Source organism: Erinaceus europaeus, chromosome 8 (genome assembly GCF_950295315.1).
Source record: "Erinaceus europaeus chromosome 8, mEriEur2.1, whole genome shotgun sequence".
NCBI classification, from domain to species: Eukaryota; Metazoa; Chordata; class Mammalia; order Eulipotyphla; family Erinaceidae; genus Erinaceus; species Erinaceus europaeus.
In genome coordinates this window covers 71,872,307-71,893,688 of record NC_080169.1, presented here as the reverse complement: position 1 = coordinate 71,893,688, position 21,382 = coordinate 71,872,307, and the positions used below count along the sequence as shown (strand labels likewise).

The following is a 21,382-nucleotide window of genomic DNA, read 5'->3' as shown; positions in this document are numbered from 1 at the left end:
TGATTGGATCAATATTAATGACCTACAATATTTGTTCAATATTGGTCATTTTACTTATTTTTCTTCTTGTTATGTAAATCTTCTCTTAACATATACAAAACCATTAGACCTACTATTATTAAACTTCTCAAAGAAATCTCTCCTGGGGAACTGAGTGGTAGCTCATCTGGTAGAGCGTAGTTTTATCATGTAGGTGGGGTTCAAGCACCCAGCTGCTACCTACAATGGGGAAGCTTCACAGGTGGTGGAATAGTGTTGCAGGTGTCTCTCATATCTGTCTTTCTTTCCCTTTCTATCTCTCACTGTCCTTTCTTTTTTTTTTCTTTGCAATTTATTAATGTGAAAGTGAAGAAGGAGAAGGAGACTAAGGAAGAGGAGGAGGAGGAGAAGAAAAAGAAGAGAGAGCCAGAGCCTTGCTCTGGTACATGTGATGCTGAGGCTTCAACTTATGACCTCATGCTTGAGAGGCCAGTGCTTTATCCATTGTGGCAACTCCTGGATAATCTTTGCTACTCTCTTAAATAAAATAATAATAATAATAAAACTATAATCTAGATTGTTTGAATGCCAGAAAAAACCCTGGTGGCAAAAATAAATAAATAAAAATAAATAATATTTAAAAACCTCCCTGAAGCCATCAGACATCTTCTAATCTGTGATGACTGCTCCCTGGTGTATAGAATTACCTTGAAATCTTCCTTCCCTTCTTATTTTTGAATCTCTAATTTCTTTTCTTTTATAGTTTCCTCATTGAGATTGAAATCTTCCTTCCCTTCCTATTTTTGAATCTCTAATTTCTTTTCTTTTATAGTTTCCTCATTGAGATGGGGGTCTTTTGCTTTGACAGATTTTCCAACATTAATTTACCCAGACCAAAAGAAGCAAAACTGAGAGCAGAGAGCTAAATAGACTATTCTTCTTCTTAGACCCTGTATTTCTTCCTGATATTGAAAACCTCTCCCTCTCTCTCTCTCTCTCTCTCTCTCTCTCTCTCTCTCTCTGTCTCTCTCTCCTCAGTCTGAAAAAATATTTATCAGATAACTGGGTAAGGCAAATCTCTGATAGATATCATTGTCAATAACAATTACTTATGATGAATTCCTGATCATTCTCCCAAATTAAAAATATCTTGACTGGATGCTTGATGTGATGTTTAGTAAAATAGGAGAGAAAAATAAAAGGAGAGAAAATATTCAATACACCATAAAAAGTCACTTTGCGCTTAGTAACTTGGGCAAGTGTATTACAACCTTTTTTTTTCTAATTATGATTTAAGAGTTTCATTTGCTAGCAAGAAATAGCTCATTACTATTTTCTACACTATTTCATAGTGGTTGCATACTTGAACTCATTAGATTTATCTAAAAAGCTTTGCTTCTTATTCTTTAGAAATAATTTGTAGATGCCGAAGCATTGCAAGATCAGACTAGGTAGCTCTACACATTATTTATGACCATAGTATTTAAACATATTCTAGCCTCCACAAATTGTATGTGAATTTCACATTTACATAGCTAATATATGCATTGTCACTGCCACACAGTTAGAAATGTTTACCTGACAAGCTGTGACCTGCATAGTGTAACAAGCATTATTCCTAATTTGTCAGAGATTCAGAGCACTTTTTTCCTATTTAGTGACACCGTATTTCAAATGAAACAGATGTCCAGCAATATCAAGTGAAATTTGAATAATTTCCTATTAATATATAGGCTTTATTGTCGATCATTATGGTTAAACTAGAGATAATTTGGAGTAATTTCTGTGTTTTTCAGGTAAGCTTTCTCTTAATCCCAAACTGAATATTTTTGGGGTAAAATTGTCAATAAAGAAAATTCAAATATAGAGATAAGACCACTTTTAAAATATTGCAATGGGAAATATTTTTCTCCTCCAAGAAGAGATTATAAATGGATTTGATAAAGACTCTGACTTCCTCAGCAGGAGTGAAGGTGAAGCTAATTATGTGTTGGAGGTCTCCTTTCCTATTACATATCATTTTGAAGATCTTAAACATAGAACTCAGAGATTCTCAGTGGTTTTCATAGCCTTTAGATATTTTTGGATGCAATTTCCCCCTTTTAAAAATTTTTCCATCTTTTAAAATAGCTAATGAACCCCACTTTCTAAAGCATTTCCTGTAACTATGTCTTGTTGCTAGGTGAGGAGTGGAAGGGAATGACAGCGTCTTAAGATCTAGCACACTGCCAGTTCCTGTTGTTCTGGGAATGTAAGAGTCAAGGTTGTTATCAAGTCTCATAATGATCTTCACCTATTATAATTTGCAGTAATACCTAGAAAAAAATTCTGTCTCTACATTTCTTATTGGTTTAAAGCTGGATATGTAAAGACAATCTCATAATTGACTAAGGAATCTAATATACATCTATTTAGAACGTACCTTATATTTAGATAATACCAAAAATAATTTGCTGAATAAATCACTATAATAGTAGACAACATTGTGTATTTAGTCTAATAACTTTTCAATTATTATCATGCTGGTCAGATGTCCTTTCTTAACTAATTCTGGGTTAGCCTCTCAGCAGCCACTCCCTAAGATTTCATGATATGCGGGAAGAATACACAGTATATTAAAAATATTTGGCATAAGCATATGAAGAAGTATTAAGTGAAGGCAATTAATTAAATATATGGTTGATATGTATTTTTATTTTTTTTATTTATAAAAAGGAAACACTGATAAAGCCATAGGATAAGAGGGGTACAACTCCACACATTCCCATCATCAGAACTCCATATTGTATCCCCTCCCTTGATAGCTTTCCCATTCTTTAACCCTCTGGGAGTATGGGTCCAAGGTCATTGTGGGATGCAGAAGGTGGAAGGTCTGGTTTCTGTAATTGCTTCGCCATAAAACATGGGCATTGACAGGTCGATCCATACCCCCAGCCTGCCTCTCCCTTTTCCTAGTGGGGAAGCTCTGGGGAAGTGGAGCTCCAGGACACATTGGTGGGGTTGTCTATTCAGGGAAGTCTGGTTGGCATCATGGTAGCATCTGGAACCTGGTGGCTGAAAAGAGAGTTAACATACAAAGCCAAACAAATTGTTGATTAATCATGAACCAAAAGGCTGGAATAGTGCAGATGACGAGTTGGGGGGGGGGTCTCCATTTTGTAGATAGCTAGTAGGCATATTTCAGTTATATTCCAAAGGGCCTGTGGCTATACTAGTTTTGGGGTTTTTTTTGTTTTTGTTTTTGTTTTTGTCTCACTTTTTTTTCCCCCTGAGCCTGAAATCTGATATGCAAGGGATCCAAGTTATTGTCTAGGGAGATGGTGTCATGGCTGGAAAAAGGAACAGAAAGCTGAATCAGAGAAGAGAGTAGCTCCCTAATATGGGAAAGGGGTATAAATATTGTTGACTATAAACCCCATCAATTTGATGTGATCTGGGGCCCATAATCAGCTTAGGAGCCTATGTGACCTCTGTATCCCTATAGATCTGAGTTCACATTCTGTGGTCATGAGTAGGAACGTTCCAAGCTGCCCCAATATCAGGAACCATCTTCCTCAGGTGTAGCATAGAGTATGCTGTCCATCCTCCAAAGGGAGGATGGAACATTCTCTACCATTGTTGATCCAAGTTGAGGTAAAGGTCCCATAGGGCCCACAAAGGAGTCTATTTTGCTGTTCCTGATAGAAATGACCGGTAACAATGGAGAGAGGGATTTATTCGAGGTCTAGGCCCATCAAGTCTGTTTGGGAATCTCAGGACTCCCCAATTAGGGCCCTAGCTGATTGAATGGCCTAATAGTGACTAAAGAGTTAAAGTATCCCAGACTCTTGCCCTTATTCAGCTTTTGCAGTCCTTGCTTTGATAAGGTTAGCGCTTTGGAGTCAGTGAAAGAACTGTAATAGTATGTAGGTGAGGAGGGTATCTAAGTCTAAGTGGACACTATTTCATTATGAACTTGATACTGACTCACTACAGACTAATGTGTATTTTTGCTTTCAGGTATATATTTTGCCCTAATTTATGGAGACATGTGAACATATGCCCTATCTCATGAGACCTGATCTGCATCTAGGTTTTGGAACTTTATTAGGAAGTGAACCCCCTGGAATGGTATTAGAGAATCCTATGAAAGGAAAAGTCTCACCCATGTAATGAGGGTAAAGGGTTGACATTCCACGCCTGATGTCTCTGGACACTATCTGAAGTGAAGCATACTGAGATGATACTCGTTGCATTGATTAGGTTGGGATCAGTGGATGCAATATCATTTGGTACGGATTGAGAGAAGCATGCAGAAAAGTGAGCCCCACCCTAGAGGTTCCAGGACTGGGGGAAATGCAGGCTATATAGAGAAGTGGAAGGTTCCTGCTATCGTAGGGTTTAAGAGGGCAATAGATAGTTGTTGCTGTAATCATATTATTTGGCAATTGGATTAACTTTGAAAATCCCTTTGTTGGGATTTGCTGTATCATACACAATATCACTATAATTTATGTCCTTTGGCATTATTTGTATATAGCTGTGCCACCAGTTGCTTCTGTTCTCCCTGGTCTAAAATTTTAGGAGAGTCAACATATCAAAGACTTAGCCTATGGTCTGTGCATTAAAAAGTTTGAGATGTTCAATCAATTTTTCCCCTCTCATATTAATTAAATAACAATTCATTTGACTGCTAATTAATAGTAGTGTACATAAACACCATTCCCCCCACCAAAAGACTGTGTCCCATCCCATCCTCCCCCCATCCCCATCCTGTGAAACAGAATATCCACCCTCACCCTCAACCCAGGGTTTTTACTTTGGTGCCCTATTCCAAATTCAGTCAAATCCTGCTTTGAGTTTTCCTTTCTGTTCTTCTTTCTCAACTTCTGTTTATGAGTGGGATCATAAACATACTCATCTTTATCTTTCTAACTTAGCTCACTTAACATTATTCCTTCTAGCTCCATCCAAGATGGGTCAGAGAAGGTGGGTTCATTGTTCTTAATAGCTGCATAGTATTCCATTGTGTATATATACCACAGCTTTCTCAGCCACTCATCTGTTTTTAGGTACCTGGTTTGCTTCCAGGTTTTAGCTATTATGAATTGTGTTGCTATGAACATAGGTGTACACATATCTTTTCGGTTGGGTGTTATGGAGTCCTTGGGGTATAGCCCCAGGAGAGGTATTACTGGGTTATATGCAAAGTCTATGTCTAGTCTTGAGAGAGTTCTCCAGACTGCTCTCCACAGAGATAAGACCAATTTGTATTCACACCAGCAGTGCAGAAGGGTTCGTTTGTCCCCACAGCCTCTCTAGCATTTGTTGCTGCTGTCCTTTTTGATGTATGCCATTCTTACAGGGGTGAGATGTTATCTCAATGTTGTCTTTATTTGAATTTCTCTGACAATCAGTGACCTGGAGCAATTTTTATGTGTTTTGTTAGCCTTTTGGATCTCTTCTGTAGTAAATATTCTGTTCATATCCTCTGCCCATTTTTGGATAGGGTAATGCTTTTTGTGGCTAAGCTTGCTGAGCTCTTTGTATATTTTGGTTATTATTCTTTTGTCTGATGAATGGCATGTGAAGATCTCCCATTATGTGAGGGGTCTCTTTGTTTGTGTGATAGTTTCTTTGGTTGTGCAGAAACATTTCAATTTGATGTAGCAGCATTGATTTGTTTCTGCTTTAGTTTTCCTTGCACTTGGGTTTGTATTATCAAAGATGTCCTTGAGGTTTAGTTGGGAAGGTGTTCCACCAATGTTTTCCTCTAAGGATTTGATAGTTTCTGCTCTAACATCCAGATCCTTGATATTTGGAGTTGATTTTTGTTTCTGGTGAGATAAGGTGGTTCAGTTTCATTCTTCTGCATGTTTCAACCCTGTTTTCCCAGCACCATTTATTGAAGAGATCTTCCTTACTTCATCTAATACTTTGGGCCCCTTTATCAAAGTTTACATGTCCATAGATGTGGGGGTTTAATTCTGGGTTTTTAATTCTGTTCCACTGGTCTGTGTGCCTTTTTTTGTTCCAGTACCAGGCTGTTTTGATGATGATGGCCTTATAATATATTTGAGATCTGGGAGTGTGATACTTCCATTTCTCTTTCTTTTCCTCAAGATTGTTTTGGCAATCCTAGGTGTTTTCTGGTTCCAGATAAATGATTGTAGTTTTTGTTCTATTCTCTTAAAGAAGCTTGGTGAAACTTTGATGGGTATCGTGTTAAATTTGTATATGGGGAGAATATTCATTTTGATGATATTAATTCTTCCAATCCATGAACATGGGATGTCTTTCCATTTCTTGGTATCATTTTCTATTTCCTTGAATAGTGAGTCATACTTTTCATTATAAAGTCTTTCACTTCTTTGGTCAGCTTTATTCCTAGGTATTTTACTGATTTTGCTGCAACAGTGAATGGGAGTGATCTATGGATATCTTCTTCTTCAGATTTAATGTTTGCATAAAGAAATGCCACTGATTTTTGTACATTGATTTTGTAGCCTGACACCTTGCTGTATTGCCTAATAACTTCCAGTAGTTTTCTGCTGGATTCTTTAGGTTTTTCTATGTATACTATCATATCATCTGCAGATAGTGAGAGCTTGACTTCTTCTCTTCCAATCTGTATTCCTTTGATTTCTTTCTCTTGCCTGATTACTATGGCAAGAACTTCCAATACTATGTTGAAGAATAATGGTGATAATGGACAGTTCTGTCTATTCCCTGATCTGAGGGGGAATGCTTTCAGCTTCTGTCCATTGAGTATGATGTTGACTGTAGGTTTGCTATATATGGACTCCACTATCTTGAGGAATTACCCATCTATTCCCATTTTTTGTTGTGTTTTGAGCATGAATGGGTGTTGGGTTTTGTCAAAGGCTTTCTCTGCATCTATTGAGATAATCATGTGGTTTTTGGCTTTGCTTTTATTGATGTGGTGAATGACATTGATTGACTTACGTATATTGAACCAGCCTTGTATTCCTGAATAAATCCCACTTGGTCGTGACGAGCAATCTTTTTGATATACTGCTGTATCCAGTTGGACAGGATCTTGTCAATATTTTAGAATATATGTTCATCAAAGGTATTGATCTGTAGTTTTCCTTTTTTGTTGTGTCCCTATCTGCTTTTGGTTAGAGGGCAATGTTGGCTTCATAGAAAGTGGAAGTAAGTGTTCCTGTGTCTTAGATCTTGTGGAAGAGCTTTCTAAGTATAGCTATTAACTGTTTGCTGAAGGTTTTGTAGAATTCGTTTGTGAAGCCATCTGGTCCAGGACTTTTGTTTTTGGGAAGATTATTCAATAGCAGAGTTGTTCTGAATTGATCTGCAGAGTCAGGCTGAGCAGTTCCGTTCAGAGTTGGGCAATCAATTGTCCTCACCCTGGACTAAGTTAGAAAGATGTAGGAAGCAAAATGGTGATTGACCAAGAGTACAAATCAGGGAGCTTGTATAATCCATATGCAAAGATTTTGATCTGTGACTTATTACCATACTTAATGATTTGTTGTTTTCTCTCAAATTAAAATTAGTCAGATGTAGTAATTGAGGCAGCTAATTACACGTAACTGTGCAGGGCCTGCCCCAGGCAAAATTGAATGTCTTTTGGCTTTGATTTGTTACCTCCTTTCTTGGCAGCATTTCTTTCCCTTCACAGTTCCTTTATGTATCCTCACAAGCTCAGGATTTTTATGCTATCCTTATCTTTTACTTCCAGAAGAAAATTGATGTAATAAACGTGTTTGTAATAGGGTCGGTTGGCAATTTAATAAATTATACTGCCTGGAAATGTTTGTCTTTACAAAAAGGGATCTTACTAAATATGGTGTGGCATTCTGGATTGGATACTTGAGGGAGGAGAGGTATGGAAGAAGGATTTGATTAGAAGAAATAACAAAATGCAAATATTAATTCATCAGTAATGGCAAATTTACCATCTTTATGTGAGGAAATGCCTATAGGCAAAATTGGGTGAAGGGTGTTTCATAGTTCTCTTGTGCCATTTTGGCAATTTATTTATAAATCTAAAATCATTCTTCCAAAAAAACATTAAAGTAGCAAATTGATTTTACAGAGACATTAAATTATTATTCAAAGAATAAATTTCTAATTAAGAATTTCAGGCATGTAGGTCATACTATATAGTTATCTAAGGGTAACTCTAGCTATGAACTCACTTTCTATAGACTCTAAGCTTATTTAACAACTGAATATTTCTGTTTTGTAAACGAATCTATGAATTATACCCAGGGTCTCAGGATTGAATCTGTTCTACTCTAATAAGTTATGCTTACAGACAGAAATCAAGCTAATATGTAAGGTTGAAAATCAAGATTTTTTATATTATTTCTTCATCAGGAAAAGGTAATTTATTCCAGAAATATGAATTAGACAAACATTAATTGATGTCTGTTAGATGAGTAATTTAGAAAAGCCAAGGTCACTAAATTGCCACTGTTTTTAAATTATCACAAGGAAAACAAATTCACTTGGGCTTTTAAATAATCATATAATAATCATATGTTATCTAGAGATAACATAAAACTGAGTAGGTATAAGTTTTGTGTGTATACACTCAGTTCATTATCCTAAAGGAATTTACTGTGTAACTCCAGGGACATTAAAGTTAGATAACAAATTTAAAAACATGATTTCCCTCTTGGAAAAGGTAGACCAACTAGTTGGCATTATATCAGATGAGAGACAATAGAAGCTTGTTCTATTATTTATACAGATTGACTGGTTTAGCAGTTACTATTGCAGTCAGCAATAATGAACTACAGAAAGATGAAAATGTGCTTATAGCATTATAATATGATTAAAATGAAAATGTAATTAAAACATACAAAAAATAGAGTATTCATAAGAAGCCAGAGAATCACACTATAGGAGCCCAAACTATGCCAAAAATGATCTTCCTTGTTACAGCCATATCCACCATGTAATTCAAATAATTTATGTTTACTAGGGAAAATTGTAATGATGCTCAATCATTTATTTTTTTAAATTTGTTATTCCTTTATTGGGGGATTAATGTTTTACAATCTACAGTAAATACAATAGTTTGTACATGCATAGCATTTCTCAGTTTTCCACATAACAATACAATCCCCACTAGGTCCTCTGTCATCCTTTTCCAGGACCTGTACCCTTCCCCCCCTTCCTGTGATATTAGTCCAGAAGTTTCAACTTCTGGTTCCAAAATAATTTTTAAATTTTCCTTTCACATATTCACTATTAATTCTTCTTTTTCCTGACATTTCTTTTAAGTTTAAAAATGCTTTGTTTTAGCTAAATTCCTGCCATTGGAATGAAAAGCTCAATCTCCACTACACTGGAGGTAGCTATACTGGTATGGTGTCTTTCTTTCTCTCTGTCTGTCTCTGTTTCTCTCTATCTGAAAAGGTCAGCCGAGGACAATCATGTCCCAGTGTAGACAAAACACACACACACACACACACACACACACACACACACACACACACACAGACACACGACAAAAAATGAAAAAGAAATCATGTAAGCATGTAATTCAGCTCTAAAATACCCAATTTTATAATTAATTGACTCAATTTCTCTTGCTTTACTAGGGAATTTTTGATCTTTGTGGTAGGCTCTTGGCTTTGAACTTTGATATTTATGCCATATTTCTATCAACTCCCATTTATATATTCAGAGTTTTCTTTAACAATACTGTTCTAGGTTACAGGAAAAATCTTCTAAACAAAACCACTACACGTATTAAACTTCCCCAACCCCAAGCACTGGGTTTGTTCAGGAAAACTCAGAGTAACTATGACTAAGACACAATTCTCCTAAAATTGAGGGTGAGGTTGAGCCAGCAGGGACAATATATATAGACATCTGTTGCACAGTATGTGTTCTTAATTTTGTTTTTCTCTTTTGTCTAAAGCCATTCAGAAAGCTGGTTATGACTGTTGTACAAAAATTAGCTTCAGTATAAAATGCTGCTTGTCATTAAGGGGGTATTATATATAATTAAATTCCTAAAATAAGCCAAATTTGAAATAATTCTTAGAGTATAAGTGAAGAAATGATATTCAATGTAGTAAAGAGAGTATTTAGGCACTGTAATATTGATATGGACTGAGCTCTTATGAACTTATACTCTAGTGATTTTTCAGTAAGGAACAATTCCACCTATATTTCCAAGAGTCATTGGCAATGAAGGTATTTTTTGTCATACCTGGAATCTAGTGGTTAGAGAGAGAGTGGATACTACCAAACATTGTCCGGACATAAGTGAGCCCCTACAACAATAAAAAGAAATTGTTAACTATTAGTAGTGTTGAGATTAAGAAATCTAACTTTTATCCAATGAGTACCTTGATCATATGTTCATACATACTATTGTTTATGTTGGGCAATTGGTATCGTTGAATACTTTCTTGTTTTTACTGCCTATATTAGGCTGCTGGAAAAGTCATTATGCATTTTTGCACTGAAAATCAGAAAAATACGTCATGACTTTTCTGACAACCTGATATATTATTTGTAGTTTAATCATGACATACAAAATTATAGCATTTCAGGAGTATTATGATAACTATACATGTATATGATAACTATATAGCATATGTATTATTGATACAATAAATCACTAATTAAAAAGGATGAATTGTGTCATTTGGAGCAAAGAATTGGGACTTTAGGTGACTATGCTGAGTAAAATAAGTAAAGATATGAAGAATAACTCTTAGATGGTTTCACTCATAAATTTTTTTGAATACACTTGTGAGGATTGTACTTTTGCCTACACAGGTTTAGATACTATATATAGATGGCTGGCCTTCTAATACATATTTCAATTTTGTTAGTTTTTTGACAACAGCCTACTTGAAATGCAATCTACATTCCATAAAGAAGTTTACTGTAAATATGCGAGGCAATTTAAAGGGACTTTCAATTAATCATTACATTAATAACTTAATGTGCTTTTTCTTAATGTACTACTCTGAGGAAAGTAAAAGAAAAACCTAGGTATTTTTAAATTTTTTTCTAGTGATTTAATATTTATTTACAAGATTGTGGGTATAACTCCACACCATTCCCACCAACAGAATTCTGTGTCCCCATCCCCTCCATTGGAAACTGAAGTAGGTTCACCCAAGGTCATAGGTGTGAGTTAACTATTTTTTCTATAACTTAAGTTTATATATATATATATATATATATATATATATAGTTTATGTATAGATATGGGAATAATATAATATATATATTACCTTTATCCCCCTATGGTCTTGCCTTTTCTTATGTTCTAAGTCACACCTGCATCTGCTAGTACTTTCGAATGGTCATCCTTTTCTTCTTCTCTTTCTGGGGCCTTATGGAATTGGAGTTCAGAGCTCAAATATTTCTCCTGCTCTATGATAAGCTTTATAATTTGTTGTACAAAATTTTATTTTATCTTATTTTTTGAAGGGTTAATGGTTTACAGTATTTTTATAACATATAGATACAGCACTTCATCTCCCCATGGCAGATATCTAGGTGTCTTGGTGACACTTGCTCCCCCAACCCAGGGTCCCATTGCACATTATAGACTAGGTTCCAAATGTTCTTTTATCCAATCCCTTTCTTCCAAAAATGTATGCTTTGTTGCACAGAATTTACTTGTGAGAAATTCCAGCAATCCATTTTTTTTCATCTGTACTTGTGTTTTATTGTATTTTCAAATACAAAGTCATGGAAAATTACTTCTATATTTTTAAGAGTTTTATAGTTTTGTGTATTACATAAAATTAGATAAAATGTATCTGATACATAAATCCTACTATAGGAGACATAATTCAAATTAGCTCTGAAATTATTTGTTGAACACCCATCCTACATCAACAGGGCCAGTCTAAGGAATGTGATTACCCAAAGCCATTTAATATTTTAGTATTTCATTAGATTAATTGTCCATAGTGATTTGTTGAATATTCAGTGGAGACAGAAAGAAAATAATATTTTAATTAATAAAAATTGTCTATTTATTATAATCAAGAAACTATTGCATATGGTTTTTTGAACCAGGAAATTTTCTGATAAAATTCACGTAAAGTCACTTAGAGAATTCAATTTATTTATTTGCTTATGGATTTATTTATATTTTTATTTGGTTTCACTTGGGTCATGTGTGTACAATTTTACTGCTATGATTTCTTCAAAAATATGATTATAAATGTATGAATAGATAGATAAATAGGTAGATAGATGGATGAATGGATGAGAAAGACACACGTGAAGAGGCATGTGGAACGTCAGAAACCTGAACCTGGGTGGTGTGCTGACAAGTCACCCCCTCTACCAGGTAAACTATCTTGCCAGACCCCTACTTAGAATTTAAATAGTAAGAAGAGCTTAATTCTTGGTTCACAGCAGCCCCCCAATTCAGTTTCAGATATATAACAGGTGATTTGGGAGCTTTTAACAGCTGGATATAATTCTTCATATTACATAAGCCAATCTAATCAACCTTTGCTTATTTTTAAATTCAGTGATCAATCATAAATTTGATATTTATGCTTCTTTTAATAATTGGTGAAAGAAGTCCATTTTCACACAGATGAGTTGAAACATGATTTTTACCTACTTAGAGATACCTTCTCTCTTAGATCTGTTTGGGGATTAGCAAAATAAAAAGGGAAAAAGAAAAAGATTGTCTCTACCAGTGAATATTTGCTTCTCTTTAGTATTTTATACTCTGAAACTCTCATTTCTTTTTCACTAAAATGATTACTTTTATTTAAGTGTAACATTACATAACAATATTGTTTAAAACATATTAAGTGAGAATTGGAATTCCAATTGCATTTGGGTGAATGTGTATGATACTAGGGATGAACATAGACCCTTATGTTCAGGTAGTGGTGACCCATATCACAATCCATATCTCTTCTGAGAGAGAACTTCTTTTATTATCTGTAGTAACACACTCTCAGATATTTGCAACAAAATATTTGTAGAGTATTAGGCCAAGTAAAGGACTCTGAGGAAGGAAGGAAAGGGGAAGTGTAGAGAGGACATTGAAATCCTGGTGTATAATGATGGGAAAGGATTGAAGTTATGGGTGAGAGTGTTCTGTAGACTCCTATAATGGGGAAATGAGAAATTGTATCCATGCTTCATCAACCATACTATGAGCCACTAACACCCCCACAAAATGAATAAAATAAATACATGTGTAAATAGTTACTAACTTAAGCCTAATCTCATCAAGCCATTACAAATTTAATTTCAATATAAATTGGTTTCCCATTCCTGCAATTTTTTTATACATTAAAAAATCAAAATTGATGCTAAAAACAAAATTCAAATTCATCCATTTCAAAATACTATGTATAAAATTAGGTGCAAAATCTACGTGGTAAATATTCTTTGAGGGAATTTGTTCAGCATGGTCTGAGTCTAATGATGCTTATATAAAGTTTGTACCTTTCCTTCTTCTTTTAGTTTCCTTTGGTTTTTTCTTTCTGTTTTTGTCCAAAGACCTCCATGTTATATTCAGATTTAGAGTTACTTATCAGAAAAATTCTATCAATTTAATATGCAAAATGACTCTGAAAATAATGATAAATGTTGGGTAAGAAAGACTATTCATAACATCTGTTTCAGCAATGCCTTGCGTACATTTTATTTGTTTGTTTTTTATTCACTAGGACTTCAAAGCTGTAAAACTGTGTTTTTCCCCAGCATTTCCTTAATTAAAAAAATAAATATGAATGTTAAAAATTTAATTAAAGCAAGAAAATTAGTTTGTTAATGGCCATATTATTTGTATTTAAAGTAGACATGGCTGCAAAAAATAGATCTTAGTTGAAAACTGTATCAGTATAAGCTAGGAGTTCCCTATGTAAGAACTCTGAAAATAGGTTATGTTATTCTTTTTATTAGTAATTTAATATTGATTTACAAAATTATACAATAACAGCGGTATAATTCCACACCATTCCTACCACCAGAATTTTGTATCCCCGTTCCCTCCACTGGAAACTGCATTAGTTTTCCCAAGATCACAGATACGAGTTGACTATTATTTCTATATCTATCTACACTTATAAATATTTACCTATTTTCCTATGGTCCTACCTTCTCTTCCTTTCCAAGTTTGTTGTGTTAAGACTTGGAGATGTGTAACATTATCTTGGAAATCGTAGAAGGTCTTAGAAAGAAAAGAGAGTTTGGGGTGATTTTATATAGGATGATTAAAATAATTTTGGCAGGAATCTTCCAGAAGTAGGGGACAAGGCATGAAAAATCTTGCAGGAAAGAAATCATATACTCTAGATTCTAGAAAGACAACTCTGTAGCTTAGTTGCAGGGTGAGATGGGAAATAGTGGTGAGCTAGCAGGCAGGGGCCGGATCTTCAAGAACATTGTAGACCATTCTAAGGAATTTAGAAGAATTCTCTTAAGGATAGAGAGCTACAGATACATTACAAGCAATTTAGAAAGCAAACTGGCATGATGTAGAAGTTGGATTTGTGGGTCAATCTAGAAAATAATTCCAACTAAGAGAGCTTTGTAATTTTCAGATGATTAAGCTATAGCTAAAACAATGGCTAGAGATGTGAAAAGAATTAGATTTAAGAGTTAATAAATATAATGGACATTTTTCTCCCAAATTAGGAGATACTTTATCAATTATTTTTTGGTTTTACTGACTTGTATGAAATTTGTATGTCTGTGTGAGTTAGTTGATACAGGTATACTTCAGTTATGTATTATCTATATGGAAATGTATAATTTGTTTTCTACTCATAGACACACAAATTAAATTATACCTTAAAACAAATATAATTATTAAAAAGCTCTTATGAGTTGATATGAGTTTGCTTTAGCACACCAGTGTTCATGTGTCACATTTTCCAGGGGGGAACACTCCCAGTGATAGACGGCATCCAGAGCGTCTTTATATGTATGTTGTGTACACATGCTCATATATGTTCACTTAAAATTACTTTGGAGATTATCTGTCACAATTATTTTTAAATTCCCAAATGCGACTTTTAAAACATAACTAAATATTTATTTGTTTGTTTATCTATATTTATTCATTTGATAGGACAGAGAAATTGAAAAGGAAGAGGAAATAGAAGAGAAAGAGGGGCTTGGTGGTGGCACACCTGGTTGAGTACACATGTTATAATGTGCAAGGACCCAGATTCAAGTCTTTGGTCACCACCTGCAGGTGGAAAGCTTTTTGAGGAAGTGTTACAGGTCTCTCTCTTCCTCTCTCTCTCTCCTCATGACACAGCATCCTTGACTGCCCTACGAAAAACTTATTTTTAGTTAACCGTTCCTTCTACTTTCAAAAATTAAAAGTTATCTAAGTGGAGAGACTAGAAGTTTCCGAAGAAGGAAAACCAATAATAATTAAATAGTATTTTTTTTAAAGTTCTTATTGAATAGAGACAGGGAAATTGAGAGGAGAGGAATAGGTAGGTAGAGAGGGATAGAGACAGAGAAACACCTGAAGCTCAACTTCGGGTTCAACTATGAAGCTTTCTCCCTGCACGTGGGGATCTGGGGTCTAAACCTAGGTCTTTCTGCACTGTAGTGTGTGCTTAACCAGATGCTCCTGGCCCTAAACAGCATTTTTGTTATCTTCCCTATTAAGGAAATTTACAGTCACGCAGTTGGTAAGGGACAGTTTACTGTGTTCCAAAACTGGTCTTTATGTTTGCATACCTGTGGACTTCTGTACTGTGTCTCACCACAGTTCACACTAATTCTGAAAGGGGATGGGCAGACAGTTCAGTGAAAATTAGAATATGGCATGTTCTTTTAAATTCATAACAACAAAGGCTTCTTTAAGATCTGGATATGATAATGATAATGAACTTTTGTCATGTGATACTAAGCTTCTCAAATGATAGATTATTACAGCCCAAAGGGATTTTAAAATTACTTATTTCCTAGAGATGCGTGTTGGCAAATTTGGTCTAAAAATCTGTGCATCTCTCAACAAGATGTTAAGTACTTACTAGAAGCTTGTTTAAGAAATTTGGTCTTCTCCCCAGAACTGGTAGTAATAAGGATTTTTTCTGAACTGTTCTGAAAAACTGCTGATAATTATGGCAACACCAACATAGCTGTTAGTACCACAAATTTGATGAACCTCCCTTGGAGAGACCTATAAATTACATTAAGTAATGATTCTTGAGATAAATATATTCTATCATATACCATAGTTGCACATGATGTGTGTATGTGTATTTTAACTGTCTCTGGGACTTTACCACTTGGCTTTTTTTTGTCTAGATAGAGTAAGACAAAGAGGTGGAGAGGAGAAGGAGAGAGAAATCACAGAACCTAAACTGCCTTCAGTGTAGTGAGGGCAGGGCTCAGACCTCAGTAGTGGACATGGAAAACAGTCCACTATCCAAGTGAGCTATTTTGCCAGCCCCATACCATAGCTATATATTTTTATAAAGAAAGGAAATATATAATGGGTTGAAAAATGGGGAACATTAGCTCTAGGGTATATATTATTCTGAGCTACTGTAATTTTGACGATGTTTGAATATATATTTTGTATTTATATTGAATATATAATTATTTATAATGGTTAAGTCATATTTGTACATATATTTATTTGTAAGTGTTTACGTCATCCAGATATTTTATAGTTGGGGAAATAGCACTTTGATAGGGCACTGGGCTTACATGCCAAAGGTCCCCTGTGCAATTCCCTGACACCATCAATACTGAGAACTGAGCAGTGCTCTGATCTAAATAAATAAATATAGGGAGTCGGGTTAAGCGCAGGTGGCGCAAAGCACAAGGACTGGCATAAGGATCCCGGTTCAAGCCCTAGCTCCCCACCTGCAGGGGAGTTGCTTCACAGGCGGTGAAGCAGGTCTGCAGGTGTCTATCTTTCTCTCCTCCTCTCTGTCTTCCCCTCCTCTCTCCATTTCTCTCTGTCCTATCCAACAATGACAACAACAATAATAACTACAACAATAAAACAACAAGGGCAACAAAGGGAATAAATAAATAAAATAAATAAAATAAAATTTTAAAAAAATTTAAAAAATATAAATATATAAGCAATATATGTGGCATACTTAATATATACTGTATATGCATTTTCATAAAAGTTTTGAAGTCAGTAATGTGTTCTGTAGGCAATTCACTGAAATATTTTATCTTATATGTTTATTATGCATATGCATAAGAGTGCACTGGAACTTTGAAACTTTGATCCTGCATGATTTCATTCCCAGAAGATTCTTTAATTATGATAGATAGATAGATGATAGATAGATAGATAGATAGATAGATAGATAGATAGATAGATAGGCAGGCAGACCGACCAACTACAGCACCTCTCTTGCCTGGTGCTCCCATGTGGTGCCAGAGACATGAATTGGGTCCTTGTACATCATAGTGTGTTTTTGACCAGGTGAGCTCTGTCCTGACCCATTATAGCTCTAAAGATGTTCAGAGTAGGCTCGCTATTATTGATATTAACCACACCCTGGGGAGAGCGAAGCAAACATCTCGTGGGATAATTAATTAAACTTTTTTTTTTTTTGGCTGGTTGCCTGGGCTGCTACTACCACTTTTCTTCTCTCCAATTTAAGAGATAACATATTGAAATTACTAATCATGAACCCATTATCGGGTCAGGAATTTCGAGTAGGGACAAAAATTGCAAACAGCTTTTTCCTAGTCTTTCCAGAAATTGTTTATGCTTACACTAGGTGGGTTTCATGAATGGTGCAACAGTGCTGTCCACCTCCAGTTCTACTCTTTCTTTCTTCCTCTAATCTTCCTCTCTATCTGAGCCTATCTGAAATTCAATGGAAACAAAAATGAGTCAGTAATAATGGCATTGTACAACTGTGAAGCCCAAGCACAGAAAAGAAGTATGATGAGGAGAAATAAGCAAAGTAGATTAGATATTTAAAACCAGATGACAAAAGTGAACAGTGAGTTAACACTGCACATTGTATGACTTTTCTTGATAATAATTTTGGTGGATATGTCTCTTCCCCCAAAAAATGTCAAGTTACAAGTCTACATTTATGATAGTAATACTGCCAATAGTAGTCTATGTGAACATAGAAGTTCTCAGCTTGACTAAGATTTAAACAATACATTTAGGTAAATAAAGTTTTCATGCTCCCTAGTGACATAAACTTGTAATTATTTCATGAGTCTGTAAACATATTTATGAATTCAGTTAGCCCAATGCTTGGTTCTTATCATGGTCAACTCACTAAAAGTGGTGAGATAATCATATATGAACATAGAGAGTGGTAGTATCTGTTTATCTATTATTTCACCAACATGCAGCAAGGTCTGATTACCCTGATTTACTCTTCACACACCATATGAGTTGAAGGTTACCCAGTGATGTTTCTCTCCAATTTTATCTCCTTTCCACCATTCAAAAACCTCACTAATGTATAATTATGTATGTGATCAAGTTTAATATTTTTTCTTTCTCTGCTCAAACATGTTAGTTTGAGCAACATACTCATTGACATTTTAGCATGACTTCCTTTATCAGATTATTTTCAGAGGCAGGTCTTGGGGTACTGACATTAGGAGTAATGGTTTTGATGGAACATGGAAATCCGAAAGATCTGTAGCCTGAAAGAGAGATATAAGTCTACATGGAGAACAGAGTGGGGAGTGTTTGCAGTCATGAGGTCCTTTCTGTCTCTACAAAGGACAAGATGTTGACTGAGGGCTGCATATATAGAACTGAAACAAAGTGATCAAAATTTGCCATCTGATGATCTAACATATATAATCTTCAGTAAAGATGAATGAGTCAGATTATTTTTGACCTATGGTAGATTTGGTTAAAACTAAAGTTTTAGTGATCTTATTTTTAATTATTAAAAATCTTGTTTTATTTTCTAAAATCAGTTTTCTTAAAAAGATGTGATTTTTCTATTAAATTCATTTATATATGTAATAAAGCTCCATTTTAAGAAAAAACACTATATATGTATATATAACATAAATAATTCTTCCTTTAATAAGACAGTTCCTATTATAACCACAGAATAACACATATGCTGGAAGAATTTCATTTTCTTCACCAATTCATATGCACAGCTCTGATTAGATGAGGTAAAACATGTATGACTCCTTCAGTTGTTGAATTAGATACAGTAGGGTTAAAGATGTATTTTTCTAGAACAGATTTTGTTATTATAAAAATATCTGAGTAACTCTTTAAAGAATACTTTAAAATACACTCTCTCAGTTCTCCATATGTAGTGGTAACTATCGATTCACAAACACACACACACACACACACACACACACACACACACACTAAGAGCACCTTTCTTCAGTATTAATACTATTGCTACAGCAAACACTTTATATCAAAGGCTTCCTGCAAAAGAATTTTTAATAAGCATCCTTTCCAGATTTTATCTTCCAGCTAAGACTTGCTCACATTTGTAGGTTTGGGAGTAAGTATAAGGATGTTCCAGTTCCTTTTTAAGTCAATCTGGCTCTTTGGTTTAAACTTTGACTGCATTCTTCATTTTTATCACCATTCAAATTTATTTTAAAAAAATCATATCCATATGGGCCAAGTGGTGACACACAGAGTTGAGCACAGATATTACAGTGCCAAGGATCTGAGTTTGAGCCCCAGTCCCCACCTGCAGGGGGAAAAGCTTTGCAAGTGGTGAAACAGTGTTACAGATGTCTGTCTCTCACCTTCTCTATCAACCCCTTCGCTCTTGATTTCTGACGGTCTCTATCCAACAAATAAAAAAAGATTAAAAAATCATATCCATACAATAATATTTTCATTGAGAATTTTGGAAGTTAGGAAAAAACATCACTAGACTTATTATAAGATTTGAATTAACATTTTTCTATTCCTTTTCAGGGCTACAGCAACCCATAGGGGTCAGATTATTTTCAAAGATGCTTTAGCCCAGCAGTTGTGTGAGCAAGGAGGTAAGAATCATTTCTGGTTTCTCCATGCTGTTTGTGTGAAAATTATTTTTGATTTATACTAAATATATATACTAAATATACATACTAAAGTATATATACTAAATAAGTTCAGATACTAAATAAGCATTTAAATACTATTTCTTGAGTTATTGTGCTTAAATGTGGGATCATTGACCCCTTCATATTTTATTACAATCTGTAGATGTTTGAAAATATTCAGTGTGAGCAGAACAAACCAGAAGAAAAATCATCCTATTCTTATATTCTTATCCTAATGAGTCACCTTTAGTTGTCTTGGAAATATAAATCTTAGTAATTTAGAGTTCTGCATGAAGAGAATGTCTGATTAATTTACCATTTAAATTTCTTAGCTATTTTGTTATTTTGTTGAAAATACTTATGTTTACTACTTTAAGTATTTGTGTTATATATGATCTGTGTGTAATATACTTTCTTTCAACTGTGCCTACAATAAATACTTTTAGATAGCCTAAGTATGCAACAATAAAGTCACATTAAGGGACTTCTATTTTGTAACTGTCTCCTATGTACCTAATTCTCCCAGATTAACATATGTTTATCCAAGTGTGATACATGTGTATACATATACCCCCACACATTGAAAAGCTGAAAACTAAAATTCATTCCCCTATCCAGATCTGCTCACTCTGTCTCTTGAGTTTCCACTTGACTTTGTGTCTTGTGGCACTTGCCCCTTCATACAAAGTGAAAAGTGATGATCTTCTCTCAAGTAAAGGGATTCTGACTTCCTTCTCTTTGAATCCCCAGAAAGTTGCATAGTGACTAACATATCTATCAGTTATTAAAAAATGATGATAGATTGAAAGTAAGTTGTTGTCATATGTATCTTCTTTTTTATTTTAAATTTCGTTGTGTTTTTTCTTGATTTAAGCATCTTGACTGTAAATATTTGGAACCAATTATTGTAAACATGATATTTCACTTTCATTGTAGATATATTATTGGTTTTTATTTAAGGTAGTATTGTGAGGAAATTGTTAACGAGTGTTATTATTAAATTTAAATAAAATGTATTGGCTATCTCATTGTTAAAGAGAATATAGTAGGCTTAGAAGATAAATGAGGATGTATAGGGGTTGAGTGGTAGTCCACCTGGATGAGCACACACGTTCCCATGCGCAAGGACCTGGTTTCGATCCCCAGTCTCCACCTGCAGGAAGTTTAGCTTCAAGAGTGGTTAAGCAGTGCTACAGGGGTCTCTCTTTTGCTCTTCCTTTCTGTCACCCATTTCCTCTCTATGTCTCTCTGCCCTATCAAAAAATAATAAAAATAACTATTAAAGAAGATAAATGAGGAAAATTATGTTGATTTTATATTTATTTATTTATTTTACAAGAGCATACTACTCATCTCTGGTTTCTGGTGGTACAGAGGATTGAACCTGTGACTTTGGAACTTCAGACATGAGAGTCTCTTTGTATAAACA

General features: G+C 34.6%; 1 protein-coding gene across 1 annotated transcript in view; it reads left to right on the top strand.

Annotated features, from left to right (window-relative positions):
* RELN (reelin) overlaps nt 1-21,382 on the top strand; it is a 561,009-nt gene that overhangs the window by 199,688 nt on the left and 339,939 nt on the right. The window contains exon 4 of the mRNA XM_060195660.1: nt 19,844-19,914. Within this exon, the coding sequence (XP_060051643.1) occupies nt 19,844-19,914 (71 nt within the window). The remainder of the gene's footprint in view (nt 1-19,843; nt 19,915-21,382) is intronic.